General features: G+C 39.1%; 1 protein-coding gene across 7 annotated transcripts in view; it reads left to right on the top strand.

The window, feature by feature from the left end:
• LOC111869195 (prodigiosin synthesizing transferase PigC) overlaps positions 1 to 12,692 on the top strand; it is an 86,952-nt gene extending 74,260 nt beyond the window's left edge. For 6 of the 7 annotated variants that reach the window (XM_023860496.2, XM_023860492.2, XM_023860493.2 and 3 more), the window contains 5 exons: positions 3,106 to 3,333; positions 5,437 to 5,521; positions 6,426 to 6,660; positions 9,721 to 9,795; positions 12,280 to 12,692. In XM_023860496.2, the coding sequence (XP_023716264.1) occupies positions 3,106 to 3,333; positions 5,437 to 5,521; positions 6,426 to 6,660; positions 9,721 to 9,795; positions 12,280 to 12,365 (709 nt within the window). In that variant the 3' untranslated portion in view covers positions 12,366 to 12,692. The remainder of the gene's footprint in view (positions 1 to 3,105; positions 3,334 to 5,436; positions 5,522 to 6,425; positions 6,661 to 9,720; positions 9,796 to 12,279) is intronic. The other variant, XM_023860497.2, reaches the window with a different exon arrangement.
• The last annotated feature ends 319 nt before the right edge of the window (positions 12,693 to 13,011 follow it).

Genomic DNA, 13,011 nt, shown 5'->3' with positions numbered 1-13,011 from the left:
AAGTACTCAGAGGAAACCTACCCCAGCACCATTTTGTCCACCACAAATCCCACTTGACCAGACCCGGGTTTGAATCCAGGCTGCCATGGTGGGAAGCCAGTGACTAACTGTTTGAGCTGTGGTGTGGCCTATCAGTTTACCTTAACTCTAGGACATATACTCATTCATTCATTCATGTTTATTCATCCTGTAGATCAGATTACATTGATATAGGACATGTCACATAATATAAAATATAAAATTAACAAAAAACAGTAGACTCTAAACCAGTAAACACACAAGATATGTAATGATTATTTACATCTAGCATGTATCATAATCTAATATATCATAGTTTATCCATACAATCATATATTTAATATTTACTATCCATAGATCGGACCACACTGGTGTAGAACATGCCACAAGTAATAAATTATAAAATTAGCAATGTGCAAGAATTCATAACTAATAAAATCACAAAATATGTAATGACTATCATATCTAGCATATATCAATATGCAGCATAACAGAATTTATCCAAACATTCATTCACTCAAATAAATTATAAAATTAGCAAGATGCAATAAGATCAAAACCAATAAACGCGCAAATATGCAATGAGTATTTACATCAAACATGTAACAATTCCAATAATTCAGAATTATCTATACATTAATTAATTCATATTTACCCATACCACAGATCAGACTACATTAAAGTAGGCCATATCTCATGAAACGAGTTATAAAACCAACAAAATTACAACAAATTATAAACCAACAAATTCACAAAATATGTAATGCAATATCACATGCAGCATATATAACTATCCAGCATTACAGAATTTATCATTCATATAGTCATCAATTGAGTAGTAGCATCTATTTATGAGCAAATTCTTAAGTTCCCTTATAAACTGGTTTTTATTGTCAAGCTGTTTAATACTATTGGGTAATTTATTATAAAAGATACAGCCAGCAACGGAAGGTTTGCTGTTATAAAGTTCTAAGTTATGCACCCATTTATGGTAGTCATTTTTGTTTCTAGTATTGTGAGTGTGTACTTGTTTATTTACCGTACAGTTACACTTATTAGTTGCATATAAAATGGTTTGAAATATGTACATTGAATATAATGTTAAAATCTTTAATATAGTTAACACCTTTGCTTCTGAAAGCAAATGGAAGACTATGAAACTATCTTTGCATTGTTTGGAATGTTATTTTTCTTCTGTAGCCGAAAAGCAGTGGGCTGCTACATTACTTGTCTTGTCTTCATTTTCTTCAAATGAAATAGAGTGAATATTTAAAGTTTCATGATTTTTNGGGGGGGGGGGGTATAATTGTGTACATTATAGGTACTAGATGAAATAATGTAATTTACTGGTGTCAGGTGTTTTCTTTCATTTTCTTTGCCCTTTCAGGTTGTCTGTGAAGCTTGGTCTGATGTTTGTAGAAGTTATATTCTGGTCACATTTAGACCAACAATTCCAACATTGTTGAATTAGAAAAACATTATTGGTTATCATGTGCTCAAGTGAAGTAACTTCAAAGATTACTGTCTGTCAGGGTCAGTCCAAAATCCAGAAAATCACATTTCATACCAATACCGTACCGATTTTTATGCTTTTGAAATGCAAGAAAAATAAACAGGATCTGGTGGGATATCATATGTAAAAATATATATGCACATCAGTTAGGTTAATGTCTATAGAACTGTTATGGTAGGTTGTGATGGTGATTGACAGGATTGTTTTTATGTTAAAAATTATCATATTCTTGTCACTATACCAGCAGTCTGTATTTTCATAGTGTATGCTTCTAAAATCCACAATCTAATTACTTCTATTTGGCATAAGGAAAAATTGCCTGATCAGTGGAAGGAGTCTATTATTGTACCAGTTCACGTGAATGGTGATAAAACTGACTGTAGTAATTATCGGGGGATATCACTGCTATCAACTTCATACAAAATTTTGTCCAATATTCTTCTTTCAAGGTTAAGTCCATATATATAGATGAAATTATTGGGGATCATCAGTGTGGGTTTCGACGTAACAGATAAACTACAGATCAGATCTTTTGCATTTGTCAGATACTGGAGAAAAAATGGGAGTACGATGAGACACTACATCAGCTATTCATAGACTTCAAGAAAGCCTATGATTCAGTTAGGAGGGAAGTATTGTACAATATTCTGATAAGAGTTTGGGATACCCATGAAACTAGTTAGGTTGATTAAAATGTGTTTAAACGAAACGTATAGTAAAGTCCGTGTAGGTAAACATTTCTCTCATAAATTTCCTATCCATGATGGTCTAAAACAAGGAGATGTTTTATCACCACTCCTTTTCAACTTTAATGTGCAATTAGAAAGGTCCAGGGAAGCCAGGTGGGACTGAAACTAAATGGGACACATCAGCTGTTGGTTTACACTGATGATGTGAATCTACTGGGTGATAATGTAGATACCATAAAGAAACACACAAGTATAATTAGAATGATCATGTCAAGGAGGATGAGGTGGGCAGGGCATGTAGCATGAATGGGGGAGATGAGGAATGCATATAGGATATTGGTGGGAAAGCCAGAAGGAAAGAGACCACTGGGAAGACCAAGGCATAGGTGGGTGGACAATATTAAAATGGGTCTTAGAGAGATAGGATTGGATTGGATTGATTGGATTGATCTGGCTCAGGATAGGGACCAGTGGAGGGCTCTTGTGAACATGGTAATGAACCTGCGGCTTCCATAAAATGCTGGGAAATTCTTGAGTAGCTGCCGAATTGGCGGCTCCTCAAGAAGGGCACAGCTCCATGAGTAAGTAAGTACGCTTGTAATACTTAGTTATCCTATAGTATATGATCACCCTCCTCCTCTTCTTTGTTTTCCTGTTCCAATCATTGGCCCTAATTGGCTTGTTATGGGTGCTGCAAAACAGAGAATTAAATGGAGAGCCTTCATGTGATCAAACTACTCATTGTGATTAGCGGTTATGACTACATTACGTTTCAGATTGGTAAAGTATGAAGTAAAGTCTCTATATTTAGGTCTGTCACAAATGTAACTGACTTTGGGTGTAGAATTACAGTAAAATTTTTGCACAAGTTTGATCTCTACGCAGGGTGGTTCTGGGTTGGCTGCTACCACTATGTCGCAGTGCAGTGTGGCAACGAGAAGCTAATAAAGACTGTTATATCACAATAATCCACCAATTAAGATTGGCATACCGACACTTGGCACAGCTCATGGTGAAAGAGGGACGCATTCCAGATGCTCAACTTATGTTCTTCTTCACCCACTATGAGCTAGGAGTGCTCCTACAAACAAGGGATCCTGTTCTTATAACTAAGTAAGTCCATCCTCTTGTAAACACATGAATGCTAGAATATTGCCTTTCAGTAGGACACGACTGTCTCATGGTGACTGTTGATTCAGTATGCATACTCGTCTCAGTGCACATCTTTAATGCTGTAAAATCTGTCAACTTCATATAGGGTCACATAATAATTTAATAACTAAAAATGAGGATATGAATATTCAGTACTTTTAATATCAAGGATTTAACCTCAGTCTTGTAGATTAAACAGACCCACATCAGCTTTTCCTTAAGATAATTTTAATATTATTCTCTCCTTTTTTTCTATCTTCCAACTGTTTATTTTCCATGAGATTCTCCCCAAATTAGTGTTTAGTTCATGTTTCTTCCACTGAACAGTTTTGTATAATACACTCTAGACTTATTTCTGGGATGTGTTTCAATCTCGGTCGTTCTAAAAGCTGTCCTGATTAGGTTATTCTTGGTGATTTTTCTGTCTCTCGAAGCAAATGCCAGAATAGCAGTTCCAGCACTGCCTCTTTTAACACATTGAAGACCGGTCACATGATATCATCCTTTTGGCTTTTAAATGTGGCAGACCGGTCGCATGACATCATGATTTTAGGACACGTTAGGTTGTAACACACTATACCTTGCCCTGGTGCCACCCAAGTTGCACGCAATGGCATAATAAAACTCTGGAATGTTTGCTTACTTGTCAGTAACTTGACCCCGCAGTTTTCTTAACCCACTATAAACGAAAATGCTTTGCTGCTCTTCGAGCTGTATGTATCAACCAGTAGTTACTGGTGGGGTATGGACAAGGACAAGTTCTTCTCCGATGAGCTAGCTGGCCTACCTTGTGAGACATGTAGTCATGATGATTCAGAGAGCGGCAGTGACAGGGGAGAACAAAGAATTGTGGCCACAGACAGTAAAAGTGACAGTAGCTCTGACGATAATGCGGGTAATAACATTGTGGGGACAGTAAAAAATCTAAAAAAGTCACAAAAATCTAAACCCTGATTCAAAATTGAAATACAAAGCATTTCTGATGAATGTGGCAAAGGCCTGGGCTACAGACCGGATGGTGGCGGCAAAACGAGAGTCAGACACAGATTTAGTGCCACTGGGCCCATCAACTCCCACCCCACACAGGCCCCATGTGGACCCCTCTGGGCGACTCTCGGGTGATATGCGGAAACATACCCTCGTGAAAATTGTGAAGAGTGAACATTCCAAGGGGAAGCATCCTTCTAGGCAATGCCGTGTTTCTGCAGTTCAATAAAAAAGGAGTATGACTGCCTACATTTGCACGTTCTGTGTAATGCAACTTCACAAAGGGGAATGTTTCCAGAAATATCACACCCTCAAGCACTTCTAGGAGCGTTGATAAGTGTTTTCCAAAAATTTTAGTTCATAAAATTAATTATGAGATTTTATATTAAATTTTTAAAGTGCATAAGTTAGGGTAGTAGGTTTAAAAATGCGGTCCCCAGGGTGATTTAAATATTTAAATCGCCGGTCCATAATGTGTTAAGATCCTTATCTGCTCACAGATCATGATTTTCTTCTCACCCAAGTTAATGTTATATGGCATGGAGCTGAAACAGCATCATTAAATGGTCTAAGAAAAGGCAACAGTTATGTTTCTCCCATCTGAGCTATATGTCCATTTTTTCAACCGTACTTGGCTGTAATAACAGGGCATTGGGGCTCCTCATGATGTGTCTAGCCTAAACGACTGCAGCCCTTGCTCTGGCCAGCTGCTTTATACTGGCACATTGGACTGATTATAGAACGCCTATTCTGTTATACATGCCTTCATTGTCATGAAAACTTGTTTTAATAAGTCACTGAATAGCAATGGGCACCCCTGTAACAGGCCCTCTGACTCCATCATTTAAACTTCTAGGGGTCATGTCTCATTAGTAACATTAGTGTCAGGAGAAGCGAATCAGGAATGATGTCCGTATGCCATGTCCTCTACTACAATAGATTTTGCTTACCACTTCAATTTTAAATGATTGTGATATATTCTATATCCAAAGTATGAGAGAGTTCCTCAAAGAGGCACAAAATAATGGTCACAATAATATGGTTGTATATTTTCCCTTATTGATGTATTTGTTGCAGGGCCTTGCACCGCAGGAGATACCAGCATGAGTGGAAACAACTTGCTTTTCCAGAGATAATTAGAGGATTGCCTGTTCCTGTGTCTGTAAGTGAGAGTGACAAATTATGTGTGAAAATTTCATTATGTTAAGCACAAAACAGAAATATTGTTGTGCGTGAATTTGGGTGATCACCATATATTCCTCTCCCTATAGACTGGGGGATCTCCCTCTTCTGCTTGCATCATGCCCAATCAACATCAGCCTCAGCTTAACAAGTATCAGTCAACTGACAAATATGTGGATATTTCAAAACCCACATTTAAAGATTTTTTTGGAAGTGTGGGTTTTAATATTAAAGTGAAGAAAATCTTGAATGGGGGTTATTTAGCACTTGAAATCATTGAAATTCAATGTTAAACCAGGGAAAACCTTAAATCAAAGAACATTAAATAGGCGTTACACTCTGTTCTGATAGGGCCTTCAGACCAAACACAATCTTCTCACTTTTAGCTGCTGCAGAATGAACACAATTATTCACATTTTCAAATTATTAAATACAGTCCAGCTATATATTTTGACACTATATATGCTCTAGACCAGAGAAGTTCATGGAGGTAGGCCTAGGCCCACTGGGGCTGTAGTAGTGCCAAGAAAAAAAAAAATATGCTCTATACATGTGGTAGCATAGTTGGTTGAGGTACTATGCTACAAGCTGGAAGATTGCGGGTTCGATTCCCAATGAGGTCATTGGATTTTTTCAATTACCTAATCCTTCCAGCCACACTATGGCCCTGGGGTTGGCTCGGCCTCTAACAGAAATGAGTACCAGGAATCTTCAGGGGAGTAGAAGGCAGCTGGCACTTTCTGTTTCATGCAACAATTTGTGTATAATGTATTATAACATTTACAAGAATAAAAGTTGTAATTTTGGATTCTGACTCTAAAAATAATGGTTAATATAATCATCGCTTAAACATTGTTTTTTTTTAAAGGATGTGTTTGTTCCAGAAGGAACCCTTGAAGGCCTCAGGAGGGTCTGGAACTGTAGGGGTTCGACTGCAGGGAACACCTGTGTGCTCTGGCACAGTAATGGGGCGAGCATGTGTAGTGAGAAGCCTGGAGCAAATTGGAGAGTTGACACATGGTGACATCCTCATAACACACAGCACTGATGTTGGCTGGAGCCCATATTTTCCCCTTCTTGAAGGAGTTGTCACTGAACTTGGTGGACTTATTTCACATGGTGAATATACCAGTTCTTTCAGTATCTTTATTTTCATGCTTATTTTTTGTTCAGATGCTTGGTGGTGGTGGTTCACCCCCTGGTTTATGCAAGACCTATTTTAACAATATCCTTCAGTCTGTGCTGAGGTCACCACACAGCTTGTTTACATGAGGTTTTCCAACTCAAAAACGCTGCTTGCTTTTCCCATCTTCCTCTAAATATAAAGTAAAATCAAAATATTGTGACATGTTGCGCTATGCAGGACACCCCTCCCCCTGCCAGCTGTGACGTAACACCATCGGAGCGCTATTGTTACTAGGGTAACAGGCAAGTCAACACTCCTTCTCCTACCCCGCCAGCGGTGACATGACCAAGGGATGACACGGTTGCTATGCAGCCGTAAACAACTCCCGACAGCATTGCTAGGCTATCGGCAAACACTGCGTCAGACAACAGCGGTGCCTATTATGTGGCTGTTTTCTGTGTTGTCCGGAACAGGGCTAAATAAGGAGCAGCGAAGCTATTCAATACGAGTTACAAGTTAGCCAGGCAGTCAACCAGCCAGTTGTAATCTAGCATTTGCAGTCTAGTATTTGTGATACTGCAGATAGCAGTAGCTGTGAGATTGTATGAGCAAGTGTGGAATAAAATTTGCTATATCCAATACGGCGTGAAGTTATTTGTCGTGTTATACACCCAACACGTGACAATATTCAGTTGAAATTTCTGATATTCAATTTTATTCAGTGCATCTACAAACTGTCATGAACAGCATTAAGGCAGTTTTACTTCTTGGTTATTTAATCTTTGTTACTTTTCTCACAGTCAGTATACAGAGAGGTTGACACAACAATTACAGAATTTTGAAACAATGATTTTGCTGGTTGGTGGTTGGTGTGTAATGATTTGTGTTGACATTCTGCCACTACACAGCTGCTATAATAATAAGAGCATCATTCATTTCTGTCTATTATAGTGCATTTGTACATGTGACCAATTAGCTGTGAGCATTGAGTGTGCTTGTTGTAAGATATGTATTTCTTGTTGAGAATTATATTAGAAAGAAAAATCCATGTTTCTAATTTATGTCAGGAATGGCACAATGCACAGCATTGGGATACTGAAAATTGACATGTTACTTACTAGATCCCATTGCACAACCAAAATATTTGTGTATGATGTGATGTAATTGCTAGAAGTATCATACACCCCATATTCTTTCATGATAAAGTTAATTCAGAAGACTATTTGAATAAAAATTTAGTTATCTTCATTATAGAATTAAATGCGGATGAAAAGAATTATGAGTATTTTCAGCAGAAAATTCACTGCAGACACACTGGATTGCTCTGAGGACTATGGCCGTCACATTTCCTGGATCTGAATATATGTGATTTTTATCTGCAGGAAAACTTAAAACAGAACATTTACAGAAGAATCCACATACTTTGGAACCCAATAGGTTAAAATGTGGAACATTATTGTAGAAATCACAAAGGGTGAACTTTCTTTTTTTATTGCTAGTGGGGTGGGACTAAGTCCCTTGTACTGCGGCCACTTCTGGCCTATTGTACCCGCCCCAGATGATAGGCGAGGGTGATTGTGGAGCAATTGGTGGAATGAAGATTGGCAGGGGAAGCCGAAGTACAGTGGAACCTCGGTTGACGAGCACCTCTCATAACAAGTAATTCGCATAACGAGCAAAACAAATTGTAAAAAAAATGACTCGCTTAACGAGCGATGTTTCGCATAACAAGTGACAAGAGGGGAAGTCCCGGATTGTGCACTTGCTACATCAGTCTGTGTTTAGCACTCGTTCCGCTAGCATCTTAGTGTCGCTTGTGATCACACATTTTTCCAAACTTGTGTTCAGACATATTATTTGTGATTTTTTTTTGTGCAAAGTTTAATAAGCCTTGCAAAAATGTCCCTGAAGAAAAAGCCGCAAAAAGACAGCCATAAGAGAATAAAAATAACCATAGAAATGAAACGTAAAATCATTGAAAAGCGAGAACGAGGTGTGAGCGTGGCTGATCTAGCATGCACATACAATCGGTCTACATCAACGATTTGCATGATTTGGAGTTGCATTGTGTTTCACAGCAAGAAGTTGTGGAGGAGAGTTTGTCAGAGGAGGAGGTGGAGGTAACAGCAAAGCAACAATCTTCTGGCACANTTTTTTTTTTTTTCTGCAAATAGAGTTCACATTCCAGGTTGGTTCACTCCGCACATAAGGAAAGATGAAGATGATTCACTCCTTAACAATGTATATATAATTTTCTTTGAATAAACATTATACATAAAATTTTTTTAGTATTCTTTTTGGCATGGAACGCATTATCATATTTTACATTAATTTATATGGGAAAAATTGTTTCGCTTAACGAGTGCTTCGCATTACGAGTAAGATTCTGGAATGAATTATGCTCGTTAAGCGACGTTCCACTGTACTCAGAGAAAACCTGCCCCAGTGCCACTTTGTCCACCACAAATCCCACTTGATCAGACCTGGGCAGTGGGAGGCCAGCGACCAACCACTTGAGCTATGGCGCAGCCTTAAAGGGTCAACTTAAAACATGTCTGACAGAATTTGTTACATTGGCATGAAATATGTGTTGTTGTTGGAGGACATCAGTTTTTATCAGCAGTTGTGGAATGAGGTAAATAAGGTGGTGCTACTGGTAACATTTATCAAGCATGGACTATACTCCCGATTATAAAGTGCTGTAGCACTTTCCCATCAGACAGAAGCTAACCTCTAGCCCGCCTATCTCTCTATGAACAGGCCGTAAACTGCAGGACGAACCTCTTTGTATAGTCCAGGTATATAGAATTTGTGATGGGTTAAGTGGGACTGAGGTAAATTCTTCAAGTACTTAAATGCTCCCATACCAAGCATTATTCGACCAAAATCCCATGTACACCATTCCTGAAGTGTATGACATGCTTGACCAACCAGCATGATATCATAGCCTTTGTCCTCAATTGGTGCTCCACTTCTGGCTTGGCAATTCACTAGATTCAGAGTAAGGGTGTGCTCTTATATTAATACAGGACACTATTTGTTCTATTATTCAGGTGCAGTAGTGGCCCGTGAGTATGGCCTTCCATGCATTGTAGGCTGTCAGGATGCTACAAGAATCTTCTCAACAGGTCCGTATGTACTGCAGCTTCATCCCATTTTGATGATGATTGTGTCAAAAGGATTATCAATCAATGTCATTGTGTCCTTATCCATTTGCCTGCATCTGTATCTCTATTTGTATCTGTTCTTTTGTGTGGGTGCCTCTGTATATCTGTGCTCCTGAGCATGTCTGTCTGTGTTTGATCATGTATCTGCAATCATGTTGCTTTCTGTTCATGCTCATGCCAATGCCAGGGTGTGTCTGATCTGTGTGCATTCCTATGTCCTTGTGTTTGTCCATTTGCGTCTAGCAGTATATCTCACTGTGTTGTTATTTCTGACTTTGTGTCTGGTGCTGAATATTTGTGCTTGTTTGTGTGTGTATGATCAATAGTATATGTGCCATTTTTCTGCCAGTGTGTTTGTACATCATGCATACATACCTATGTATATGTCCACATTCGATTAATTTTACATGTATCTCTCTCTTTCTGTGTGTGTCCGTCAGCATATGCTTATATCATATTGTGTGTTTTGATCCATGTGTATATGAGTATTTGTATCACTGTGTATGCATTCCTATCTGTCTGTGTCTAGTTGTGATTTTGACTGCTAAATTGTTGCTGGACCTCACCAGAAAATTGATTCTTGGTTCCAAGTCTCATGGGCCTCATGAACATATTCTATTGTGTGACAGATCAGACAACTCACCTCTAAGCCTCCCATTTCACTGTCGGGTCAGGTTGTCCATAGTGCATGTGATTGTCTCTGTCTGTTAGTGTTCATATGTGCATGTGTGTGTTTCTTTTGTATGTCTTCATGTTGTTGAGTGTCTGTGACCTTCTGTGTGTGTTTGCATGTGTGATGCCATGTGTATATGCCAGTGAGTGTGTCAGTGTACTGCGACCTTGTGTACGCACCTCTGTCCATGCATGTGCTTTCCATGTGTGGCTGTCAGATTCTCTGTAGCAGTGTTCAAGTTTGTTCATACAAGTGTGTGAGAGCCCATGCATATGTCTGCATCCGGTTATATGGGTCAGTTCCTGTTTCTGTGCCTGTGTCCGACTGTAAAAGCAGATGAGTAGTTTGTCGGGTTCCGACTGTGTTTGTGACTGTCTATATGCCTTCACGTACATGTCCAGGAGTGTCATTGTGTCTGTTGGTCTGCCGGTGTGAGAATGAGTCCATGTGAAGGTATCTGTCTCAGTGCCTCCTCCTGTGTAGGTAACTGCTTTTCTGCGTGTACTTGTGTATCTGTCAGCATGCATCTGCGCCCATGTGTGCAGCTGTCAATATGTGTGTCTGTGATGGTGTTTATATCACTGTATGTGGGTCCATTTATATGTCATTGTGTGCTTCTGTGTCGTGCCTGTGTGTCTGTGTATTCATGTCTGTATGTCTCTTTTTTTTCTATCGGCGTGCGTGTCTGCGATCTTGTGTGTGTGTGTGTATAAGTTTTTCTGTTTATGTGCGTGCCCAGTTGTACACCTGTGTTCTTGTGTGCCTGTGTCCCCATTTGCATCAGTGTTTCTGCCTCTGTGTCTGAGCATGTATCTGCATATGGGTTTGTGTTCATATCTCTCCATATCTCTGTTCATGTGTATGTCTATATGTCCATGTATGTCTCTTTGCCTGTGTGTGTATGTGCTTGTGTCCAGATGTGTCTGTCTGCATACTTGTATCCATCTGAGCATCTGTGTCCATGTACCTATGATCATGTTTTTCAGTGTGTCCACATGTGTTGATGCCTATGTGTGTCTGTGTTTATATCACGGGACAGTTTCAGACCCAAACGCACAGGCACCCACACAGAGTTATACACACCCACACCAACAGAAAACAGAGGCATGATACACACATAGAGGATCACGGATCCAGACAAAAACAGACACCCACATGAAGAAAATACATTTAGATACACACATGAATAAAGACAGACACACAGAGATGCATGTGCACATGCACACACCAATAGGCAAAAGTGGAAACAAAACACACAGACACGAACATGCAAGGCAGAAACAAAAGCACATGGACATGTGGCTAGAAAGACCAGAACCAGGCCTGCACAGGCAAGCATGAACATATACAAGGACAGACAGACTTGCAGTGGCACGAAGACACGGTGAGAGACATGATCACAGAAAAAAAAATGTATGGAAATATTCCCCCAATGATAAGACACCGATGCAGACTCAAACCGATACAGATAGAGACATATACATGTGGACATACACAGAGTCACAGGAATACACCAACAGACTCACACAGTACGATAGAAACAAACACACCACACATTGCAGACATACACGTGGACTCAAGGACAAGGAGACAGACACACATGGACTCAAGGAAAAGGGGACAGATACACATGAACACATTCAAATGGAACACCCCAGAGACCTATATATGTACACAGACATTACCTTTTATACATATTGCTTAATAAATACTGCACCTCACAAAAATTATTTTTGTAGGCTAAAGGATGATACATACACTATTTGTTTTAGGGGACACTGTTCTTCTTGTGGGGGCCATGGGAACTGTGGAGAGGATTAACAAGTATAAGGATCAGAAAGCAACTGCTTCGGACTGAAGTTACTTTAGTGTTGTTTCAACTTTTCTTCTTATAATACTGTCTTCTAGGATATGATGCCTTTTTAGCGTGGTATATCATTGATATATATTTACTCTTTTTACCTGAAAATGGAGGTAGTAGTTTCAGAGATACATGATGTCTCAATCTGCCCTGAAAATGGAACTCTCATGTTGATGTACATAGATTTGGAGGTATGCTACTGTTACCAGGTGATATTTTGTGGTGACTGTTGAGAAGTGATTTAATGTACAACATATTTTATTAGTACAAATATTGAACATTTACATGTAAATAATGTTAATATAAGTAATGTCATTCATGTTATGAACTTTGTTTTTGAAATGTGTTCAGACAATTTTAATCTTTTATATAAGGGTTTAATATATCCTGTGATATTACTGTCCATGTAGAGGACTACCATCATCTCAGGTGTGACATCATAAATGACAGAAGTTTGCTAATGCCTTGATCTTCAGGGTCAGATTGTAAGCATAGCAAGCAACAAGCAGAGGGTCTCTGAAATGTGATAGGAATATCTGCCTTTACCTCTCTCCAGTATTTTGCAGAACTCCTTCCACCAATCCAGACTATACAGTTCTTTATCTGCTGAAAGGTGAATTCATTGTGTCTTCGTGCATGAAGA

This window comes from Cryptotermes secundus, unplaced genomic scaffold, assembly GCF_002891405.2.
Source record: "Cryptotermes secundus unplaced genomic scaffold, Csec_1.0 scaffold1940, whole genome shotgun sequence".
NCBI lineage: Eukaryota > Metazoa > Arthropoda > Insecta > Blattodea > Kalotermitidae > Cryptotermes > Cryptotermes secundus.
Note: the sequence above shows the minus strand (reverse complement) of the source record. Positions and strands in the feature narration are given on the sequence as shown.